A 25,066-nucleotide genomic window follows, 5' to 3' on the forward strand; every position below is an offset into this window, starting at 1 on the left:
GAATGGGAAGGAAGTGGAGAGGGATGGGTGGGTGGGCTGGGATGTGGTAAAAGGCAGAAAACTGTGCTTGAACAATGATTAAAATAAATTTTTTTTAAAAAAGAAAAAAGCAACACTGGGGTCATTGTGGGGATGGAAATGTTCTGTATCTTAACTTGTTTCAATGTCAATATCCTGGTTGTGACATTGTACTAGAATTTCACAAGATGTTAGCATTTGTTTGGGAAAGGGCACAGTCAAGATTATTTTTTACAAGTGCATATGCATCTACAATTACCCCCCAAATATGCTTAATTTAATTTTTAGGAAACCCTCAAGAGCCAAGAATCCCTTCTTCCTCTATACTCTACTACCCACCCTTCCTACAAAGGCAGATGTGCTAACCATACTTCTAGAGTTAGGGGTGGCGATTAAAGAAAGGCAGGAGATATCAAAAACACCTCCCAGCTGCCTTGTATCCTAAATACTATTGTGCTTCCCATTATTTCATGGAAAGTGAGAGCCAAAGGAGTGGTACCAGGGAAAAATGAAAGAGAGGTGTCTGTAGTCTATGTACACAGGGCATGTGGTATGTGGGGGGTCTGAGCATCCCAGAGTCAATAAGGGTTAAGGTTCCATGCAAGGAGTACATGCCATTTAGTCTAGGGCTACGGGCCACTGTCACTGATTGTATGGACAGTGGCCATTCAACAGGTGCCTATTTTCAGTTCACTAGATTTTTCCAGAGAGGTTGTGTTCTTAGAGTGTTTCCCCAAATCTAAAAAACTTATCATTTAATCAACACCCACTGTGTGCCAGGCACCAGACCACCTCTTTGCAGCCCCTCTGTGTCCCCTTGGTTCTATTATCAGGGAGGGGCTGCCATCTTCATATCCTAGCCTAGGAATCCAGGTTTGGGGGGAAAAAAAGGGATGTCAGATCAAGGCCAGGCCTCTTGCCCTAGATCACATGCTTCCTGTGTGGGTTTTCTGGTCCATAAAGGTCGTCATGCTTCCACTGTGGGAGGGAAGCATTGGCTCAAGTCCCACCTCCCCACAAGAAAGAAAACAGCATTCAGCCTCAAGAACTCAGGAGGTATCTCTGGACCAATTAAATCAGAGAGGCTGTTGATGTGTAATTGGTTTTAAAATCAGCAAAATTGCCTGTCTGTGGATGAGAATATTGAAATAGAAAAACACCCCATCTGAGTGGTTCTTGTAAACCATGGCAGAGACCTTCTGCAGACAAGGCCAGGCCACCTTCTGTCAGCTTCCTCCTTGAAAGCAGTATCTGGTTCTGATTGGCTGCTGGGATAAATATTTACGGGTCTGTGTAAACAGAGGCATCTGCCTCAGAGTCTGTTGGCAGGATCTCCACAGTAGCACCCAGGAAAGCCAGTGGGGTGGGGGAGGGGGCTCTCTGAGCTGGCTATCCTTTTTCTATAAATTGACAAGCACTGTAGTCTTCCAGACTCAGGGCTGAATGTCTAATTGAATTTCAAGACCAGGATAAGAGTGTTGGCTCCTGCTGAGTTCAAGAAGCCACAGTTCACTGGAGGGGAAGGTCCTGAGAGGATATGAACATCCCTCCTGAGGCCCCAAATCTTAAGCCTGCCTGCCAGGCCCTGCAGACTTGGGACGCAGATACCATTGGGTCAGTCCCAGCTCCGCAGCTGAACAACTTTGAGAGCGGGGTTACCTCAACCTGAAGGAGACACAGCTTCCCATGGGGATAAAATTCTTCCTCATGGGCTATAATGAATACCTAAAGCAACAAGGGACAGAAATGCCCATGACAAGGACCAACATCAAAGGGACCTCTCATGCACAGAATCTGCTAACATCTGAAGAAGGGACTCTCAACTGAGCTGCACAAAATTATGGTGCTTAAATACAGATTCCTTGGCCTTACTTCTGTCCCACTGGAAAACCACTGGGCCTGAAGAATTTGTTTTCTTGTTTCTTTTTTAAGGAGCTTGCTAGATAACCCTGATGTCATCAACCATCCCCATTCACATGGACATCAGTTGGCATTAGTCTCAAATCTCAGTTGGCACAGAAAGCTCTCCTGGACTATGACAGGCAGAGGGGTGAGGCCCATAAATACCAGCAGGACTCTTTCCAACATACTCCTTTGTTTCTATCCTGTCGGCTCTCATCCTAACAACTCTGCTTATACCAGTCTCTGCAACAAAGACCTCTGGAAGCAGTGATTGTCCTGGTGGGCTCTTGTCACTGGCTGCAGATGACTGGGCTGCCAGTGGAGATGACAAATACACACATGTGTCCTGCACCATGTTCTCAGTGAGCCCTGTGTGAGGAGTGCTGTATGGGGTGCTGTGGAGGTGTGTGGATACTGGACACAGAGGAATAACATGGGCTTTGCAGAAGACATCTGGCTCCACTGCTTTCAGGCTTTGCTACAATGGTGTTAAGGCCTCCATGAGCTCCACCCTCTCAGTGGCACAGCAAAGAGGTTGGGCTGAGAAGCCTGGTAGCTCACAGAGGGAGCCAGCCTGTTTGGGGGCCAGGTGAACCACCTCTTTTCCTGAGGAGAAAGGTTTAATGAAATCAATTGCTGTGTTGGGCCTCAATTGACTCTATGAGAATTTAGGGACAGATTTCATCTGAGCTCAAGAGCTTCTCTCTAGACCTCCACCAAGACAAAAGAAGCTCAGCTTGGCCATGGCCTCCTGCAGGACAGCAGCTGACTGGGCCCAATGCCACAGGCCCCAGTCTCTGCCCAGTCCCAGGAAGGGGGATGGAGATCTTGGGGCTTCAACAAAGATGTCCTGAAAAGCACCTTCCCCATAGTATTAACTATAGTACTGCTGTGGATCAGAAAGCTGTCCCTACCCCCATAACCACAGGCAGGCAGGCATGCCTAGAATTAGGAGAGAGCAGCTTCCTGGAAGTGAAGGATTTAGGAATACTGTTTGCAGTGATGTCCACAGTCCCTGGGTCTGTTGCTGGCACTCCTATGCCCCGCTGATCCAATGGTCCCTGTGTGGGCTCAGCCTCACCCCTCTCCTTTCCTCCTTTCTGGATGCTTCATGATACCTGAGTAGAGTTGGCTGGTCCTCCTGCATCTTTAACCTCTTCAGTAAGTATTCTTCTTCACCTGCCTCAACTGAAGAGCAGCTTTCCCTGAGGAGTACACATCCCTGTGCTGTTTCACAGACTATTTTCCTTGATGCTCATGACTCCAAAGCAGGTCAGGTAGGTGACTTCCTTCTCCAGGTTCCTATTCTTATGACTCTTCCTCCCTCCTTTCTGTTTGGAGCAGCTGTTTCATCTTCTTATTGCTATGTTACATTAACCTCTATCATGTAGATCTGGCCTCCTGTTTCATCTTTCTCCTCCCCATCACTACTCCAATTATTGTCCCAGTAGCTTCAATGTCCATGTGGATAACCCAGCCTGAGCTCTCCTCTCTCAGACCCTTGACTTCTCAACTTTGGCAGTCTAACCTCCCACTCACTCCCACTATCACATCCAGGAACTCATCAGTAGCAGTAACTGACACCCCCTGAAGTCTGTTTCAGGCATCCAACCCTCTAACGACACACTTGACTTTTTGGTTCACACACTCTGTTACCCCTACTGCAACACGGCTCACCTCATTGACACCCCAAAACCATGAGCTCCACTACCTATTCTACTACCCGTTATCCACCTCTATCTTTCAGTTCCCTCTCTCATGGGCTAAACTGTGTTCTCCTCCCAAAATTCCTAAGTTGAAAGTCCTAACCCCAGTATCACAGAATGGGACTGTATTTGGAGACAGGGTTTTTATTGAGGTAACTGAAATCATTAGGATGGGACCTAATACAACATGATTGGTGTCCTTATAAGAAGAGATTAGGACACAGTGGAAAGACTATGTGGGGACACAGGGAGAAGACAGCCAACCACAAGCCAAGGAGAACCCCACTGATACCTTGATCTCAGACCTTTAGTCTTCGGGCTAAATAAATTTCTGTTGTTTAAACCACTCAGTATGTGGTACTTTGTTATAGCAGCCCTAGCAAACTCAGTTTAGATTCCAACATTATAAACATTCCCTAGCCACACCTTCCTTCTTTTCCCTTAGTCATAATCACCAACTTTGGCTGAACCTAGTGACCTATCTTTTCCTTGCCTGAACCTGAGGAGCTGAACATTGTGGGGGAGAATTGCAAAACAATGTTGATTAGTTTTTCCTAAATGTATAACCCCAAGTCCTCAAATATGAGCTCCAAATAGTCCATAAATCTTATCAAGTTTTATGAGTAAGCTCTACTTTCCCACTTTCCAAGAGGCTATTTCATGCATTCTCTTTTGTCTAAAGAATCCCATCTTTTCTCTTTTGTCTTCAGAATCCCATCTTCTGCCTCTCAGCTCAGGGCCACAGCCTTTGCTCATCTTGAGACCAGACACCACAAGTTGGGAGCAGTTTTCACACACTTCTGCCACCACAGAACAGTCTACAGTCCTTGTGTTCAAGTTCCCATTTTCCGTGCAGCAACAAAAGGCCTCTTATTCCCTGGGTTCCATCTCCTTTAGTCTTTTAAAAAATTCTACCCCTCCATTTATCTCTTCCCTCCTAATTAACAGTTCTGTTTTGGGATTATGCCCCTGTGTTTGTTAGCATACAACCACACCCTTGCCTTTCCTACTAAAAACACTTCCCTTTACCTTATCCTCTTGCAGCAACTCCCCCATTGTCTGCTCCTTTTACTTATTTATCTTTTAAAAAGATTTTATTTATTTATTATTATGGAGAAGGGAAAGGACAGAGAGAGGAGAGAGAAACATCATGTGAGAGAGAAAACATTGATCAGTTGCCTCTCCTATGCACCTGGATGGGGGACTGAACCCAAAACCTAAGCAAATGTCCTGATAGGGATCAAACAAAGCCACCTTTCACTTCATGGGACTATGCCCAACCAACTAAGCCACACTAATCAGGGCATTTTCCTGCTTCTTTTAATACCAAAATGTCTGAGAAGAGTCATCCTCACTTACTGATTGTACTCATTGACCTCATCAACAATTTATTCCTGCTGTTGGATCACTACCGTCAGCATACAACCATTCATTCTCCCTACTATTTCAATCTGACCTTTGTGAAAGTCATTGATGACTCTTCCTTGAGCTCTCATCAGCATTTGGTGTGATTGGTCCCTTCCTCCTCCCATCTTGGATCTTATGTCTCATCTGGCTTTCTCTTGACTCCAGGGCCACTCTTCTCAATCCCCCTTAGCATCTTTCTCTGCCTGACCTCCAAGGCCTCATTTTTCTGCTTCTACATGATCTCACCCAGGTCAATGACTTTAAATATCATTTAAGTGCTGATGGCTCTCAAATTTATATCTCTGTACTGAATCTCTTTCTTGAGTTCCAGACACATAGATCTAATCTGATGTCTCCACTTAGGTGACTCAAGGCATCTCAACCCTGACATACCTGGAAAGGCCTTCTCCATTTTATAGCCACCTCCTCACCTGTTCCTATCCCAACAAATAGAACCACCATCTACTCAGTTGCTCCAATCAATGATCTAGAAACACTACTCACTTATTTTATGCTTCCTTTTCTACTTTGAAATATGTTTAGATCCTACCCATGTCCTTTACATCTTCCCCCTCAACCTTAGCCCAAGCTGCCATAATATTTTACTGACACTGAAATTGTTTTTTAAATAGTTTCCCCATTTGCCTTCAATGGGAAAGGGCCATTCCAGAGAAGAAGGCTCTTCAAAGTATTGGTTTCCTGCTGTGCAGGTGACAGTCAGTGCTAACTGGATTTCCAAAGAGAAGGGATGTGCAGCCCCCTTTTCTCTGTCATGTTTCCCACAGAAACAGCACTTCCATTCAGAAAGCCAGATTGAGTGCCATTAACAAATTAATTCCAATTAGTACAGCTCATGCACTGAGACCTCAAGGCAATCCCATCAGTACTGCAGGAAGATGGCTTGGCCTTGCCTGCAAATAAAAGTGGAAACCGTAACTGGAAGCAGAAGCAATTATTTTGATGCCAGTCACTGTCCTAGAGGGGAGAAGGGTAGGATTTGATTACACATGGTCTCCTAAGGGAATTAACTGACTTTCAAATGATAAGTTATTAATTCCCCAACTTGGCACTTAGGTCGTGAAAAACAGGCTCAGCTCTCAAACTCCTTTGTGGCCTGTGTAACTCCTGGTTAAACCAAGCATTCATCACATGTGCCCAATAAGTGAGTGAAAGGAAAATTAATTGGTAACTGGGAAATAAGTCTGAGGCCCAGTATCCTTAATAATGCTTCAGTATTTCATTTAACAAATATATTGAACCTTTACTGTATTTGGCACAGCAAGTTCAAAGTTAAACCAAACAGATAAGGTTCCTATTCTCCTGGATCTTACTGACTGGGAGAGTTTGATGCAGGGCAAATAATCAGCATGAATCAAACAAATGAAAAGCTGACTTTGGCAAGTGAGAAATACAATCTAGATGAGAAAACAGGGCAAAGCGACAGAGTGTGGTTGGGGAGAAATGCTCAAGGAGGTCCTGAGGTGGTGACACATGACCTGAGCTCTGGATAGTGCAAAGACCCAGCCAGCCTTGTGGGAAGAATTTTCTAGGGAGAGGGGTCAGACAAGGCAAGTGCCTATTGTCAGAGAGCCAGGTGCCCCTACCTCCTCATTCTCCCAGTACATTCAGCATGGCCATTCTTACCAGTCAGGTTGCTATCCTCATGGTACTGGGCAGGGCAGATATCCCTGGTGAGCAGTTGGCTTTGCCCACAGTCAGTCTGCCAGCCTTGATGCTATCCATCCCTCCTGTCCTTCTCATGTCACAGGGATTTGCACAATTTCCACCTCTTCCAACAAAACCTTTTGAAAGCTTCCCAATTAGAAGGGTCACATTCCTGCTCTGAAGTCCTAAAACAGTTATTTGGCACCTGCTGTCTCTATTACCTTACATTAGTAGAAGTCACATTAACATGTATTTGAGCCTGCTCCCTCATGCCCTCTCTTTCCCTGTTCCTGTCTAGTAGCCTCAAGGGTAGGTGCTTCTTCCTACCTCTTACACTCCCCAGGCCTAGCCCAGGTCCTCTGCAAGACACTGAAGGAGTCTAGATGGACACCTGGCCAAATGAACACCTGAGGGGCAGATGGAGGCTCATGGAAGTCTCACTTCTCATCCAGGAGTCTCTAACATAGGCAGGAAAGGAAGGCTCTTCATCCAGTTCCTTGGAATAGAGCTGGCCTTGGGTTTGAAAAATAGTTTCCAGAGAATGACTTTAAAATGTTAAGGCAATACTAGATTTCTTGTAGGTGTACTTGGAAACTTTCAGCTTAAAGATGAAAAGTTTTAGGACCAAAAACTCATGTAAAGATGGCACCTCCCAGAGGTGGGCTCCATTCCAACTCTTCATCTGACAGCTCTCCCAGTAACTCAGACCTTTCCAGTGAGAGCCACCCATGCCAACAAGTAAAACGCAACTGCTAAATTGCTATAAGCCTTCCTCCAGCTCAGAATCTTCCTGCCCCCATCATTTTCAGACACCCCAGGATTCCAGGGCTAGTTAGCTTCACCCATGAAGCTAGAGTATTGTCAGATGATGTAAGAGGGTGCCAAAGGTGCCTTCAGCATCAAGGCACCTTGGTTGACAGCAATGCTTGCCACTGGGGCCTGAGTTGGAGGGAGGTCTCAGCTACCCAGGCAATGGCAAATAAGGATGAGGCATGGTGCCCAACCCTGCAGGAGGAAAAACCATTGGGCTCAAGGATGAGATGAATGTGGAGATGCACTGGACACTGCTGCTGACCTTTCATGAGGACTGTCCTGGCCTCAGCCCACTGGCTCCTCTCGTCTGATGTCAGCAGGCCGATTGGAGGCAAGCGTTCATCCTCGTTGGAAGCCATTTTGACTATCTTTCTCAACTGAGTGAACAGATCCCCCTCACTGAGACGGCGGAAATTAATGACAACATCCAAGACAAAGAACTGTGGGGGAAACAGGTCAAACACATCATTCATGGCAGCCAGCCCACAGTGCCAGGCCCTTCACTGAACCTTCACATTTGAGAACAGATGGAGATGGTCAGGTATATGATGGTTTTTGAATAGTCACAATTTGGGGACCAGAATTCTTGTCAACTGTATATGATGGTTTTGAATAGTCACAATTTGGGGACCAGAATTCTTGTCAACTGTTGGACTCCAAGCTGCCCCAACTGAAAGAAGTCCAGATTAAAATTAGCTAAAAAAACATTTGCTTTTGTGGTTCCTAGTTCATATAAAGGCCATTATGTTTGCGGGAAATTGAATATAAATTGGTACAATTACTTTTGGGGAACAATTTCTATTAAAACCAAAAATTTTCATACCCTACAACTCAGCAGTTGCTCTTATAAATACATATTTTAGCCTAAGGCTTACAGAAGATATACCTTTGTGCCCCCCAAAAATGTACAAATGAATATACATATCAGCATTGTTTGCAGTAGCAAAATGGTAGAGGAGCCTAAATAGCTCCTGTAGGAAATGGTCAAGTAAAATGTAGTATACTTGTCCAGTGCATGTCTACCTAGCAGTTGAAAGGAAAGAAATAGCTCCATGTACAGCTTAGGGATAGATCTCAAACACACAAGTAGAAGGACAAAACAGCAAGGAGGTCCCAAGTCTATAAAGCTGCCTTTCTGGTGTATAGTCTCTTAGAAGGCCATAGCCTAGGTGATTGCATGTGGAAGTCTAAGGCCATGCTGAGTCTCATTAATGACCCTGAGCATATCCATCCAGGCAGCTCTATTGACCTGACCTGCCTGGTCAGGGCTGGAATAGAAGCCCAGTGAAGGTGTTTTCAATTGATGACCCTCCTCATTCTTAAAACCTAACCAGTGTAGAAAAATGGACCTGACAGAGAGTCAGGAGGCCCCATTTGGAGGCCACTCTGCCACAGCTTACTGTATATTTAGGGAGGGGGGCTAAGCACCCTTGGGAAAGCAGGAATAGATGAGCACACATGTGCCCTCCCCAGCAGCAAGGGGCCACTTACCTGGTTGCAGCAGGCCACAATGATATGCTCTGGCTCAGGCATGACACTGCTCTTCTGGGACACCAGTGTGTCCTGGGTGTGGCCAGGGAGGCGGTAGGAGGAGAAGAGGGCATAGTATTGCTTCATACAGAGCCGCTGCCCTGACAGCTGGCCCTTGGCACAGTCAGTGGGGATGGAGTGACTGGAGAGGGAGAGTGGGGAGGGAAGGAATAAATCAGAATTGGTTCTACTGTAACTTGATTAGACAAAGCAGGGCACAAAAATCAGAACTGCATTGTGATGGCAGTCAAAGAGCTTGACTCCTTACTTTTAAAGTAATGGAATGCCCCATTTCCATGCCCAAGAAGACCCTCAGGGTTTTCTCACACCTTCATTAGTGTCCCTTACCCCTGCTTCATGCACTACAGTGCAGACCTTACCATTTTAGCCCCCTTTGCCTTTGCTTATGCTTATCTTTGCTTGGCATGTCTTCACCCCAAACTTGCACTCAACTAATTGTTTAGAAAACCCTTTCTACTCTTATAAGAGCCTACACCTTCATCATCTCTTCTAGAAGCATCCTCTGAGTTCAAGAAAGGAAATTCTCTTTTTCCTGTGGTCTTAGCATGTCTCATGTTCTATCTCCTCCCCTCTCTCTCCCTCCTCCTCTTTCTTTCCCCCCATTTTTCTCCCCTTCCTTCCCTCCATCCTTTCAGACAACAAATATTATTGAGCATTCCTTTGTGCAAGGCACTATTCTGGGATCTGGGGGATATAGCAGCCAACAAGACATGAGTTTACTATTTTAAAGGGATGCAGAAAGCAAGCAGAAAATTGGTAAATGTGAGGGTTTCAGGTAGAGATTCAGGGTGGCAAGGAGGAGTGGCCAAGGACAATCTTACTGATGATGAGATGTGTGAGCTAAGCCCTGAGGGTAAGATGCAGCCATGAGAAGAGCTGAGGCCCATCTATGGGGCCAGGTGGGTGTCCCATGACACTTCTGCTCCAGGTGTGGGTATTAAACTAAACTGTAATGATCAACCCATAACAGAGTGAGTATGGGAATCCAGAGGGAGCTTTCAGAAGCATTGTACTAGCTGAAAAGAGGAATTTTATGTCTGTTGAATCTAATAATAAAAGTAGTTTCATCACATGTCAACATGAAACAAGTCTCAACAAATTTAAGAAGATTGAAATCATATCAAGCATCTTCTGTGACCACAGAGTTTTTAAACTAGATATCAATTACGAGGGAAAAACTGAAAAACACACAAACACATGGAGGCTAAATAACGTGTTACTAAACAATGAAGGAATTAATAATGAGATCAACAAAGAAATCAAAAGATACCTTAAGACAAATAAAAATGGGAACACAACAACTCAAAATCCAAAGGACAGCAAAATTAGTCCTAAGAGGGAAATTCATAGCATTACAGGTCTATCTAAACACACACACACACACACACACACACACACACCAAGAAAAACTTAAAGTAAACAATCAAACTTTATACATAGAAGAACTAGAGGAAAAACAACACACAAAGCCCAAAGAGAGTAAAAGAAAGAAAATAATAAAGATCAGAGTGGAAATAAATTAAACTGAGTCTAAACAAATACAAAACAATACAACAGATTTCTAAATATTTATTTTGTGTCCTGCTACCTTACTTTATCACTGCTAGTAGTTTTTTTGGTGAATCTTTAAGGTTCTCAGTGAAATCAAGAGCTGGTTCTTTGAAAAAACTAAACAAGATTGGTAAACCTCTACCCAGACTCATCAAGAAAAAAGAGAGGATCCAAATAAATAGAATCAGTGATGAAAGAGAAGTAACAACTGACACAACACAAAAACTAAAGATTGTAAAAAAAAAATTACAAACAACTGTATGCCAACAAATTAGACAATTTGGAAGAAATGGATAAATTCTTTTTAAATTTTTTTTATTTTAATTGTTGTTCAAGTACAGTTTTCTGCCATTTACCCCCATCCCAGCCCCTCCCCCCAGCCCTCCCCACCTCCCTCCTGTTTCCACCCCCACCTTGTTTTTGTCCATGTGCCCTTTATCCTTGTTCCTGCAAACCCTTCCCCTTTTCCCCTGAAATTCCCTCCCCTCTCCCCTCTGGTCACTGTCAGCCTGTTCTCTATTTCAGTGTCTTTGGTTGTATTTTGCTTGTTTGTTTGTTTTGTTAATTAGGTTCCTGTTAAAGGTGAGATCATATGGTATTTGTCTTTCACCACTTGGCTTATTTGGCTTAGCATAATGCTTTCCAGCTCCATTCATGCTGTTGCAAAGGGTAGGAGCTCCTTCTTTCTTTCTGTTGTGTAGAATTCCATTGTGTAAATGTTCCATAGTTTTTTAATCCATTAATTTACTGATGGACACCTAGGTTGTTTCCAGCACTTGGCTATTGTGACCATACAATCTTCCAAACCTGAATCAGGAAGAATCAGAGTATCCGAGCAGACTGATTACAATTAATGAAATCAAAATGGTAACCAAAAAATTCCTAGCAAACAAAAGCCCAGGACCAGATGGCTTCATAGGTGAATTTTACCAAGCATTCAAAGAAGAACTAGTACCTTTTCTTCTCAAACTATTCCAAAAAAGTCAAGAGAAAGAAAGACTCTCAAGCTCATTTTATGGGCTGGCAGTATCCTAATTCGAAAGCCAGATAAAGATACTACTGAAAAAGAAAATTATAGGCCGAGCCCTGGCTGGCGTAGCTCAGTGGATTGAGCGCGGGCTGGGAACCAAAGTGTCCCAGGTTCGATTCCCAGCCAGGGTACATTCCTGGGTTGCAGGCCATAACCCCCAGCAACCGCACATTGATGTTTCTCTCTCTCTCTCTCCCTCTCTCTCTCTCTCTCTCTCCATCCCTCCCTTCCCTCCCTAAAAATAAATAAATAAAATCTTTAAAAAAAAAAGAAAAAAGAAAAAAGAAAATTATAGGCCAATATCCCTGATAAACATAGATGCTAAAACCCTCAACAAAATATTAGCAAACCAAATTCAGCAATACATTAGAAAGATCGTAAAACATGATCAAGTGGAATTTTTTTCCTGAGGTGCAAGGTTGGTAAAATATCCACAAATCAACAAACATGATACACCACATAAACAAAAAGAAGAATAGAAACCACTTGATCATATCAATAGATGAAGAAATAGCATTTGATAAAATTCAGCACCCATTTATGATAAAAACTCTGTGCAAAGTGGGAATAGAGGGAACATATTCAACATAATAGAGGTCATATATGACAAACCCACAGCCAACATCATACTCAATGGGCAAAAATTAGAAGTGTTTCCCTTAAGATCAGGAACAAGACAGGGTTGTTTCATCACTCTTATTCAACATAGTACTGGAAGTCCTAGCCATAGCAAGCTGACAAGAAGAAGAAACAAAAGGCAAATTAGAAAGAAAGAAGTAAAACTCTCATTGTTTGCAGATGACTTGATACTGTACATAGAGAAACCCAAAGATTCCACCAAGAAACTATTAAAACTGATTAATTAATTCAGTAAAGAAGCAGGATACAAAATAAATATGCAGAAATTGGTTGCATTTTCATACACCAAGCATGAACTATCAGAAAGGGAAACTATTTGATATATTTACAATTGTATCAAATAAAATAAAGTACCTAGGAATAAATTTAACCAAGGAGGTAAAAGACCTGTATTTGGAAAATTATAAAACACTGAAGAAAACGTACAAATAAAAGCAAGCCTATACTGTGTTCACAAATAGTAAAAATTAACATTGTAAAAATGTCCATACTACGCAAAGCAATCTACAGATTTACCACAGATTTGATAGTATTTATCAAATCCCAATGGTGTATTTTAGAGAATAAAACAAATTATCATGCAATTTATATGGAATCACAAAAGACTCCGAATAGCCATAGCAATCTTAGGAAAGAAGAACAGAGTTGTAGATATCATGCTACCTGATATCAAACTATACTATAAGGTTATATTATTCAAAACATCATCGTACTGGCATAAAAACAGACATATAGATCAATGGAACAGAGTAAAGAACCCAGGACAAGCCATGGGCATCTCTCGGGATAACTGGCACAAGTACCACAAGACATAGGGCAAAAGAAAGCCCCACCACAAGAAGAGAAAATATGAGCTGGGGCACCCTGCTTTTAATGCTGAGATTGGTCCCCACTGCATACACACGGTCTGAATGCAGGGAGGCAACACAAGTACCGAAACTTGAGGTTGGACATGGAAAACTTCTCCTGGAGGTCGGAGTATTGTACACGCAAAACGAGGATTGTTGATGTTTTCTATAATGCATCCAACAACAAAATGGTCCACCCTGAGACCCTAATAAGAGCTGCATTCTGCTTACTGAGAGTACTATACCAATAGCAGAACGAGTCCCACTAGGCACTACCCTGGGCTGCAAGAAGCAGGATAAGCTGATCTCTGAGGGGGGAAAGATTTCAAACAAAAAACAGTCAAAGAAAATTCAGAAGAAATATGATGAAAGGAAAAAGAATGCCAATGCCACAATCAGCAGTCATCTTGAGCAGCAGTTCCAACAGGGCAAGCTTCATGTTTGCATCCTTCAAGACCAGACCAATGTGGCTGCACAGGTGGCCGTATCTTAGAGGATAAGGAGCTGGAGTTCTAGCTGGGAAAAATCAAGGCCTTGTAAAAGCAAATAAATCCTTCTACCACCTATCTTAACTCATGTAATAAACTTTATTCTAAAAAAAAGAATAGGAAGTTCAGGAATAAACCCATGCCTATATGGTCAAGTATTTATAACAAAGGAGACCAAGAACATACAATGGGGTAAAGACCATCTATTTAATAAGTGGTGTTGAAAAAATTAAACGGATAATATGCACAGAAAAAGAAAATAAACCACTTTATTACACCAATACAAGAATAAAATAAAAATGGATTAAAGGCTTAAATGTAAGACTCAAAACCATAAAACTCCTAAAGAAAACATAGGCAATAAAATCTCAGGCATTTCTTGTAGCAACATTTTTTTTTTCTGATATATCTCCTTGGGCAAAGGAAACAAAAGAAAAAAATAAACAAATGGGACTACATCTAACTAAAAAGTTTTTGCACAGCAACAAAAACCATCAATAAATGAAAAGAAAATCCATTGAAATTGAACAGGAGAACATATTTGCCAATGATACATCTGATAAGGGGTTAATATCCAAAATGTATAAAGAACACAAACAACTCAACACCAAAAATAAACCATTCCATTAAAAATTGGGCAGGGAATCTGAACAGTTTTCCAAAAAGTACATATAGATGGCCAATAGATATAGGAAAAGATGTTTTAATCATTAATCATCCAAGAAATGCAGATTAAAGCCACAATGAGATACCACCTCAAACCTGTCAGAATGGCTATCATCAGTAAATCAACAAACAAGTATTGGTGGGGATGTGGAGAAAAGGGAATCCTTGTGCACTGTATGTGGGAATGTAGATTGGTGCAGCCACTATAGAAAACAGTACAGAGGTTCCTCACAAAACTGAAAATGGAACTGTCTTATGACCCTGTGATTCTACTTCTGAGAATACATTTGAAGAAACCCAAAACATGAACTCAAAAGAACATACACATCCCTATGTTCGTTGCAATGTTATTTACAGTAGCCAAGATATGGAAGCAACCCAAGTGCCTATCAATCGAGGACTGGATGAAAAAGAGGTGGTACATTTGTACAATGGAATATTACTCAACCATGAAAAAGAAGAAAATCTTACTGTTTGTGACAGCGTGGATGAACCTAAAGAATATTATGCTAAGTGAAATGTCAGTCAGAAAAAGACAAATACCATATGATTTCACTTATTGTGGAATCTAAAGAATGATGTAAATGAACAAAGAGAACAGAAACAGACTCATGAATACAGAGAACAGACTGATAGTTGTCAGAAGAGAGAGGTGTTGGGGGACTGGGTGCAAAAGGTAAAGGGATTAAGAAGTACAGTCAGTAGTTATAAAATAGTCACAGGAATGCATAGTATAGGGAATATAGTCAATAATGTTGAAATACTATATATAGTGCCAGGTGGGTAGTGGAAGTATCAGGGGAACACTTTGTAAAGTATATGATTGTCTAACTACTTATCTGTACACCTGAAATTAATACAAAATAATATAAAATGTAAATTATAATTCAAAAATAAAAAATATAAAGTTAAAATCTAATTTTTTAAAAAGGTGGTCTCATATTTTGTACCTTTGTACCATTTTCTACTAATTCATTTTGTAGTATTTTACAAACACTTTACAAAATTTAAAGGAACACTGCAGATTGTTCAATGAACATTGGTTTAAGGCAGAAAGGAAAGTGGGGTTGAAGCCAAGTACAAAGGCTCAGAATGAGGAGACCATTTCCCTCAAGTAGCAGGTGGCAAGGCTGACTCTCCCTTCTCTACCTTCTTGTGTGTTCTCTCAATTCTTGATATACATACTCTTGTGTATATATAAAGTATGGAGGAATGGGAGCATTTTTAAAAGATCAAGGTAGAATAGTACTTATACCAGGAAAAGAAACTATTAACAGCTGGGCCAGTGGGAGCAAAGGTCATCCTGACTCTGGTGGGTGGTAGGGTCTTATTTACTCCTGACAGGAGCCAGGAACACAGAGCTGAAAAAAGACAAGTTCCCTGCCCTCTAGAGCTTCTTGTCCAGTGTGTCAGGGAGACAAAGTGAATGAACAGGCTGTGCCAGAACAGGGCACTACCTTTACCAGTCTGGGCCCAGTCCTACCTGTCCAGCAGGGCCTTGTAGTTCAGCACTCCAGAGATGAGGTTGGCGGCAAACCTGTGGGGAGAGATGAGGCCTTAGGCTCTCCTCTCAGGGTCCCAGGCTCCCTCTCTCTCTCTCTAATCTCCCTTTTTGTTTATTTCCTTCTATCTTTCTTTCTGCCTACTTCCTTCCCTCCCTTTTCAATCTCTCTCTCTCAGTCTCCCTTCCTCTATCCCTCCCCCTTCTCCCCATCCTCTCCTCCAACTCAATAACCACTCACCAGATGCCAGGTCCCAGTAGTGCCCTAATAGGATGGTATACCTGCTGCCTCCTACCCATCTCTATGTTGTCAGCCCTTCACAAACTTTGGATTAAATGTGGTCCCCTGGGAAGAACTCCCAGAGGAAAAGACACTAGGATGTGAATGAGGAGCAAAAGGAGGAGGGAGAAGAAGCCAGGAGAGGACACAGAGCAGGCAGGAAAGGGCTCGCAGGCAGACAGGGGTTGGGCTCTTTCTAGGCAAGGCTGGTGCTGGGGCTGGACTGGGCAAGAACCCTGGGGTTGTAGAAAATTCAGTCTCCTGGGAAAAGTAAGTAATTTAGTTCCCTAAATGCTAGTGAAAAGGAAAGCAGGTGCTGAGGCGAAAAGCACCAGAAAACCATGCCATGGAATCATGTCATCTTAACTGTTCATGGAGGAATGAGCCCTGGCTTAACCACATCAAGAGGAAAATGCCCACTTGAATGCAATTTTGAGAACTGTTCTCAGAAGTTATTCATCCATCTATACACGTCCTTTTGACCAGGGGAGGCCCTTGCTGCAGGGGAAGAAGGAAGGCTGCCCCCAGACCTTTGGACCGGTCTTGGTGAGAAAGCACATGTTGGAGGTCTCCCAAGCATAGCTGAATCATGCCTGTAGGCAAGATGGGCTCTGCCTTTCTTTTCCTCTTCTGAACTGTCCCCATACTGTGTCCCAGTCAAGTCCTAAAATCAGAGACCTGGATTTGGGTCTGAGTGACTCTTGTAGGGAGATCCTTTCTCTTTGCCCCTCCCCTTGCATAAATGGCCCTTCCATTGTCATCAGTGGGCCCAGAGGCTATTCCAGTAACCCAGTGAGCTGTGAAATTGCAGCAGATGTACAAGATCTGGCAAAGGCAGCTGGCAGGAAGAAACCATTGCCAACCACTCTGAGCCTCTGTTTAGAGCTGGGGGCTGGAGGGCAGCCGAGGCCTCTTGGATCACCTGGGGCATTGCATCCCACCAACAAGTCCCAGCCTCAAGTACTGGCAGGATGAGAGTGTAATCACCTCCTCCCAGGGCCTCAGCCAGGTCAAGACTTGCCATGGGGACATCTGAGGGCCCATGCCCTCCATTAGTGTCCACCCACCCAAAATGTGTTTATTCCTCATGTGCAGCCTCACCTAACCTCTTTCCTGACCCCATGGCCTGGACAAACCCTGCCTCAGGGTCATTTGGCCTCAGAAAGCTCTGCCAAGACACAAGGTCTAGCCTTTCCTTCCTGGTGCTAGGGCCAGGACCCCTTCCCCAGGCAGACACCCAAGCTGTGAGCCCAAGAGCACAGTGACCTCACCTTAGCTGGTCATTGGTGTCCTGGAAGTGTTGTCGAGAAAAGATCACAGCTGGACTGGAGTTGACAGGCAGCGCTAGGCGGTTATTGAGATACATGTCATTCAGCCAGTATTCAGACACCTGTGGGGGAGAGTAGGGAAGGGGAGCCATTACCCACAATGTTCATGTACACTCCATCAAAGAAAGGGCACCTTGCTTATGGAACACACCAACACCATCCTGGAAGCCCCAAGAGACAATTGAGATACTTCACTGGATCATTCATTCATTCCTTCCACAGGACCATGTGTTTCCCAACACACATGCCTGTCCTTGCCCTGTACTCTATTCTTTCTTCTATCCCAGGTTCCCATCTGGGTTGTTTGGTGTTTTATCAATGTCCTCTGCCCATCCTTATGAGGGTCCTATTCCTTTCACCCCTCTATGCTTCCCTGACCTAATCAATACCTTCTGCTGCTCATCCCTATCACCCATCTGTCCCCCAAACTTGTCCTTGTTTGTTCATACTTGTCCCCCATCCTTGTCCCCCATCCCTTTCCCCCATCCGTCAGCTCTATGCCCACATACCAATCTCACATGCCACATCTTGTCCGTTCCTTGCCCTTGGCCCTATCTGTCCCCGACCCCTGTCTCCCATCTGCACCATCTTTGTCACCTACCTGTCCCTCACCCATATCCCTCTGTCTCCAAGTCTCCCTCCTGCCCTTCTGCCCTGTGAGTCCTATGTCTGCCCCCGAGTCAGTCTCCTCCTGGCAACTCTTACCCAGTTAGCTGTCTTCTCCTGCCGCTCCAGTAGCTTCTGCTGCAGAGTCTCGCCAAGGCCACCAGGGGCCCCAAACTGCTGCACAATGGCCTGGCTCTGCCTAAACTGCTCCTTAGGCACCAGATGCTGCATGCAACGCAGGTAAGTGGCCAGGGTCTGCTGCAGTGGGGGTACTGGAAGTTTGGGAAGCCCCTGGAAGAGAGGGTTCACAGGCATTTGCTGTGCCCATACTTATGTGTGACCCTTGCCTGTCCCCGAATTGATGCCTAGTGTCTCTCTCCATCTGCTGCCATCCTGGTTCCCTATTCTGAGACTCATGTATTTTCAGGCCTCAGTTCAGCAGAATTGTGAATTTAGGAAGTTCCTGTTTGCTTTCTCCCATACCCCAGCCCTGCCCCCAGGATGGGACAAAGTGCAGAGGAAAAGACCTTGATGTTGATCCCAGACAGACCTGGATTTACACACTGACCCTGCTGCTGACCAGATGTTCGATTTTAAGCAAATCACCCCTACCTCTATGCTTCAGTTTCCTTTCCTGTCAGATGGGTGTAATAACCTCTCCTTCTCAAAGGATCAAAGAGATCATTGATGTGAAAATTCTTATCAACCATAGCAAATGGGTCTAAGATGAAATAGTCCTGTTATTGATATTGACTGCTCATCATTCTTAATTTAGAAACCATTCCCAGCTGGAGCTCCACGATCCAATTGATCTTTGGATCCAAACGGTGTGACTCGAATGGAGATATTTGAACAGGTGAAAGATGGTGGGAGCTATGGTTCATTGCTTGTCCTAATGACCAGAATCATGCAAGATGTTTCCTGGGAAGGTGACTCATGCCTTGGACTTCTTATTAAATCCCTTCCAGTTATGATACCCAGAGAGGGGTATTCTACTCCCTGTGGGTAAGGGGATAGGATGGGAAAAAGTGCAGTGGAAGTTCCTCCTCTTTTCATCTTCCTAAGTCTTAGCTTCCTTATCTGTAGGAGACCATTCTACATGGCATGGGCCCAGCTCCCACTCGGAGATGCACAGGACCCACACCTACGGATAGGTTCTCCAGTGGGGAATCAGGCCTGCAGTGTGCCTAGGCCACTTTGAGTCTTGCTCTTGCTAAAAAACTCCCTCGCCCTGAATTGAGGACATTTACTGCAAAGTAACTTCCTAAAATCCATGCTAAACCTTCCAAGGATGAGTGTAACTGGTTCAACCACTTTTGCTTTTCATTTGCAAGTATCTCTCTTCTGTGATGTGATTAGTGGCATTGGCTCCTTTGTTTTCTGTAAAAGGTAACCACCAAAAGCCAACCTGTGCATAGTAAATGAGGACTATCCTGTATTGAGAAACCCAATAAAGGCCAGTTGCAGCAAGGGCCAAGGTTTTGCTCTCTTTGAGAGAAAAAAGAGACATTTTTTCTCTTCACATGGTAGTCCGTGTGAATGTCTCATTTCATCCATAATGACTTGGACACTATGGGCTGGTGTCTGCATCACTCATCCACAGGACATAAACAATTCCTACCTGAGAAGGGCCCAAAAAAAATTAAATGAGAGAAACAACTGGCCACAATAGGTATGTTATTAAATGTTATAATGCTGGTGTCCTTATCCTTGCAGAAGAATTCCTAAGAGGAAACTCATAATTTCTGGGAGCCCCCCAAAGTGTGGAAAGAGTCTGGGCCCCAAGATTCCCAGTTTACCAGTTGTGTTCACCAGGGATCTGACATATGTATTCAACCATATTACTGCTTAGCCTCATTGACAGACGAGGAAGCTTAGGCCCAGAGAGCAGAGAGACAATCCAAGGTCACCCAGAAATTTGGTGACAGAGTTGATACCTGAAATCAGTCTTCATCCAATATTCATTTTGCTCCTTCTTCCTCATCCATTCTCTTCTTTCTCTCTTGCTCTCTTTTCTATCCCCTTTCTTTCTTCCTCACTCAGCTGGTCACAATGGGAAACCAGGACTTTTTATATTATTGCTTAAATTGTACAAAGTAGGCTGTCTTCTTTAGAGGTTTCTCCTCTGTAGAGTGATGGAGACAGTGAATTTCTATCCCAGCAGGCTGTGGAGTGAAGGGGCCTGTTGAAAGCCTTCCTCCACTCTGCTCTCCACACAAGCTGGAGCCCCATGGCTGCCCTGGACAGATGGGACTGAGTGAACATGCCTTGATGAATAAATGGGGTTCCTCCACTTTTCAGATCCTGTGTCTAGAGTTCACTGCCTTAGTGTGAGGGAAAAGGCTGTCAGTGCTAACTAGAAGATGTTGCTACACTGAGGACCACTCGAAGATGGGTCTAGACAGCATTTTAAGCTATCCAACCCACTCCAGAGAACCAGGTCCAGGTCCTCCATGTAGCTAATCTAGTTTCCTCTTTCTTCTATTGGAACCTAGGGGCCTTTGTGGTGGGTAAATGGGCAAGTACCTACAGAAAGCCAAGCCCTGTTGGTGGCCTAGCCAAGAGTAATAGCACATCTGGCTGGAGCCCCTGCTAGAGACAGGCCACCCTTCTTGGGGACTCTGACAGTCCTCTGGGACTCAGCCTGGGTCATGGGGAGTTGATAATACACAAAAAGGAATGAGACAGAAAATCTCTGCTCAGATATCAGCCCCTTGGGGCTCCTTCCTGACTCTCACAGGCTTCTGGTCCACAATAGGAACAGAGGCAAGGTCTTGTTTTTATGAGGGTGTTTGGACCCTGGGGTCTCAGGTCAATACACGTTTTGTGGGCAGTTTATGTGAGCCAGGGTCTGAGCTGGACTCAGGTTCAATGGAGAGACAAGGTAGCCACAGCCTAAAGGGAAGAACATGCCAAGGAGCAGAGGAAACCTCAGAGATGTCAGCTACAGCAAGTGGGATAATGTGGTGAACAACTTTACAGGGAGAAACCAGAAAGTTCTGTTCAGGGTTCCAAATGAAACCTGGGGGTGGGGATAGGGAATGGTGTGGGTATCAAGGAGGTGTCAAGAAGACAAGTGTAGCAGAGCAACCAACACGTGCCATACTGGAGAGATTGGATGTGCTGCTCTTCACTCTGAAAGGTGAATGGGGAGGAAGGAAGGATGCTTCCCAAGAAGGGGTGGCGTATCTCAAGGCTCCAGGGCTGAACCAGTGAAAATAGCTGGGGCTGGGGTGTGACAAGGCTTACTTAAGACAACTCTGGGCTCAAAACCATGGGAAGTGGAAATTGGGGTGGGAGTAAATCCTAGAGGGAAAAAAAGAGTATCTAGCCTAGTTCAAGGGCTCTTACTGGACTTGGAGGATAGGAAGTATGGCTGTAAGCATTCCCTTAACACCTCTTGAAGCTACTCCTAGTGCCCCCATGCCTGTCTGGGCCCCTCCAGAGGATCAGGACAGGGCCACAGCCTGCGCCTCATGCCCAGGAGAGGGCAGGACTGGGATCCAGGCAAGTACTGGGGGCAAGTCCCACTCAGGACTGTTCTGTAAGCCAAGAGCATGTGAATGGGAGAGTAGGGATAAGAAAGCGAGCTCCAAAAGTCACTCACAGGTTCCTCCTCATTGCTGAGAGTTTTTGCTGCCATCTTATGGGGGGCTTTTTCCAGGATGGGCATCTTGGTGGCTCCTGGTTGAGGAAACAGAAATACAGATCTGGGGACCAAGAAGCAGAAAGGCATCAACACAACAGCCACATAGACCTGCCATAGACCCATCATCTCCTGTAGTCTGATGCCCACCTATACCCTGTAAGGAGGCCAGAGTGGAACAGTGGTGTACAGGAGTCTCATTGAGGCCTGGCCCCAATTTCCTGGCCTCCAGATCAGCTCCCCTGACCACAGTGTCCTTTCTGAACACCCAAGTAAGAGAGCATGGAACCTGAAGTGAGCTTCCATCTGGTACCTGCTTCATCAGACTGCTGTCATCCAGGCCCAACTGACTGCCCTGGGGAGTGTAGGAAGCAGCAGGGCTGGGCTTGCCCACTCCTAACCCACACTTGCTTTGTTTTTGCCTGGGGCTGAAAAGATGTGTGATCTGCAGATTAAAATCTCTCTTTCCCACTAGACTGTGACCTTATCCAGGGCAAGACCATACCTGCAATGTTTAGTGCTCCATTTCTGGAACCTAGCAGGTGCCTGGCATGGAGTGGTATTAGTGTTGGGGAACCAAGTAAAAGAAATGCATGTATGCATGAATACATACATGAATACATTCCTGAATAAATGCAAGGTCCTCCAAGGACCTCCAAGGCCCTGAGTTCCAGGAGGCTCTCTAGGTTGATGGGGAGGCTGGCATATGGCCAAGGCATAGAGGGTCCTGGCACCAGTTGATAGCTGTGATGTAGGCACTCTCTGGTCTGCATGTTCCCAGTGTAGGTGCCATGGGAATGCTGAGGGAGGTGGTACAGGGAAGCTGGGCAGACCAGTCCCCCAGAAACTGCCTCACAGCCTTGAGAGTAGTGGATTAATTTTAAAGGGGCAGTAGAGTGAGCCAGGCCAAAGGAGGCAAAGGTCAGTTTTTAAGAGCTCAGACTCTACCCTTAGAAATCCCTATAAGCTAAGTGTAAGCCTGTAAAGACACACACCCATGATTTCTACTCACCCATTCCATATTTATTCCCAAGAGCCTAAAGTTGATGCTTAGACCATTCCACTCCTACCCTACATGAATCCCAGGCAGGCACAGTACAGGTAGGGGCTGGGCATGGGCACAGCTGGTCTAAGGGCAGAGCATCCAGAAAGATGGATGAACCCAGTCCAGTGGTGGAGGAGCCAGGGGCTGCCTGGAAACTCTGGGCAGAAAATGTAGAGTCCTTTTAGGTACCGTACCAGGTGCTCAGGACTAGGTGGTCTCCAAACAGCTGGTGCAATACAGTGTAGTGGCTTCCCCCACCCACCATGGAAGCGGCAATATCCAGGTGAGTGTCCACCCCCACCACGGCAGGATTTTGAAAGGGCAAAGAATGGTAAGGTCGGGTTGATAAAGGCCCTAGAGACAGTGCAGCCCATGCTTTCTATCTGATCTGGCGCCCCGCCAGCGCCATAGCTGGAAGATACTAGTCAAAACTCAGAGACCCCACAACTTGGAAAGCTGCAGGGATAGAAGCGGTACGGTTTTCTGAGGGCCAATGCTGAGATCTTGGTCCCTGAGCCAACTACTCTTTCTCCTTGGCTTGGTTGGGCACCTAGAGGGTGTATGTATGTGTGTATATGTACCTTTCTGTCTGTCTGTTTGGTGCCCTCCCACCAGCCAGGCTTTCAAACACTCCCCACAGAGATCTCTGCTCTGCCCTGGAGGGCCAACTCCAGCTCGACTCGACACCACAGGCTGTCCAGCCCCTCCAAAGACTCCCCCAGACCTGGCTCATGCTTGCTATCGTCGCCCTCTCCTCACCTCCTGCCTCTTCCAGAGTGGGAGAAAGGTGAGTGCTCTCCGACACTTGAGGGTAGTCGGGGAGAGACCTGCAGACCCTCTGACTGGGCACAGAAAGTGCAGACCTTGGCACTCAGCGGATAGAGGTCCGGAAGAAGTGCGAACATGCACGTGGAGCCGCGGAGCCCTGATGATCAAGGATCTCCAAGCCCTTTCCCCCAAACGTCTCATCGTCCGGCTCCCTTGCTCCCTGCCCCCACTCTTTGTGGGTAAGCACCAGAGCGGCGGAGTCCCTCAGTCTCCTGGTGGTGCCACGACGGCCGCTGCTGTTCACGACTAGGAGGACTCCGAGAGTCCCGGGACCTCTCGTCCCTGTGCGATCTCTGGACGGAGACGTCCTCTGTTCGCCACTCTGTGTGCCGCCAGCCCAGCCCTTCTCACCTGCTCTCCTAGGCTGCACCGCTCAGCCGCCGCTGCACCACACCAAGCAGGACTGGAGGCGGGAGTGTGAGCTCAAGGGATCCGAGAGCTCGTCAGCAGAGCGAGGGTGGGGGTTGCCGCCTCTGTTGGCTGTAGAGCCTCCGACGACGTTTGTTGGGTTCCCGCGGGCTCCCGACCTGCTGCCACCCAGCCGCGCCTGTCCTCTCCTCCCGTTGTTCCTCCTCCCTCCCCTCCCTTCTTTTCTTCCCTTCCCCAGCCCCACCCCTGTCCTTCCTCCACACCCCCCCCCCCGCCCCTCCTTTATCCCTCGCCACCTCACTCGCCGCAGCCTTCCGGGATCCCACCTCCTGCAACGCCCCCACTGCGCCACCCCAGCTGGGGCCAGTTTGTACAAGGGCAACAGAATCCAGGACTGAGAAGGGTGTGCAGAACTTCGCGCGAACCATGCCATCCCCAAGTCCCCTCGTTCATCCAACCCCATTATCCTAGCCAGCAGCCGTGTCTGCAGAGCTCTGGGGATGATTGGGTCGGAGGAAATCTGTGCCCTCCCCATCGTCTAGGCCATACTCAAATACTATATACCACTCTTTCCAAAATAAAAGCAACAACGATAACGATGATGATGGTGGTAACAACAACCTGTTTGTTAATCACAGCAGGTCCTCTCCATCCTGGATGGTACTACTGGAATGGGGAAGGATACGGACTAGGGGATGCTTAGAGACAGGCAGCCAGAGGCAGACACTCCTCCCAGACAAAGCACTCCTCCCCCTCCCCACATATAGATCATTACACACAACACACAGACCCATAAAGACAGATTCTGTCCAGACAAACACACAAAGCCAGACACATGTACCTAGGGCAGACTGTGCTCACACCAGCGTGCAGATCCCTCCCTACAGGCCTTACAACCCTGGTGGGCTCTCCACACACTGGAACGGGAGCACTCTGCAGCCTTAAGCAGGCCACAGGCTCCAGGACTGGGAGTGGCACAAAAACGCATGCCTGGGGTTCCTGGGGACCAGAATTCAAAACGGGCAGTTGCTTCCACTCCAGGATGGGGTTAGGATGGGGAGGTGTGAGGGGGTGCACCAGATCCTACACTGGTATCCTCTCCAGTCCAGGTCCAGACCCACACACAAGACAGGGACAGGGCAAGACACACCGACAACTATTTTCCTACACCTCACAGAA

At 45.8% G+C, this 25,066-nt stretch overlaps 1 protein-coding gene and 1 pseudogene across 2 annotated transcripts in view; one reads left to right on the plus strand and one right to left on the minus strand.

The window, feature by feature from the left end:
- CHAT (choline O-acetyltransferase) overlaps nucleotides 1–24,063 on the minus strand; it is a 74,123-nt gene extending 50,060 nt beyond the window's left edge. Inside the window, exons 1-7 of one of the 2 annotated variants that reach the window (XM_028513200.2) lie at nucleotides 23,870–24,063; nucleotides 21,607–21,683; nucleotides 18,099–18,290; nucleotides 17,337–17,455; nucleotides 15,768–15,821; nucleotides 9,003–9,183; nucleotides 7,774–7,951 (exon numbers count right to left, since the gene is read on the minus strand). In XM_028513200.2, the coding sequence (XP_028369001.1) occupies nucleotides 7,774–7,951; nucleotides 9,003–9,183; nucleotides 15,768–15,821; nucleotides 17,337–17,455; nucleotides 18,099–18,290; nucleotides 21,607–21,672 (790 nt within the window). In that variant the 5' untranslated portion in view covers nucleotides 21,673–21,683; nucleotides 23,870–24,063. Of the gene's footprint in view, nucleotides 1–7,773; nucleotides 7,952–9,002; nucleotides 9,184–15,767; nucleotides 15,822–17,336; nucleotides 17,456–18,098; nucleotides 18,291–21,606; nucleotides 21,752–23,869 lie in introns of those variants that run through there. The other variant, XM_036026696.1, reaches the window with a different exon arrangement.
- LOC114497441 lies at nucleotides 13,053–13,646 on the plus strand (annotated as a pseudogene).
- Nucleotides 24,064–25,066: the final 1,003 nt, after the last annotated feature.

This window comes from Phyllostomus discolor, chromosome 5 (assembly GCF_004126475.2).
Source record: "Phyllostomus discolor isolate MPI-MPIP mPhyDis1 chromosome 5, mPhyDis1.pri.v3, whole genome shotgun sequence".
Lineage (NCBI taxonomy): Eukaryota > Metazoa > Chordata > Mammalia > Chiroptera > Phyllostomidae > Phyllostomus > Phyllostomus discolor.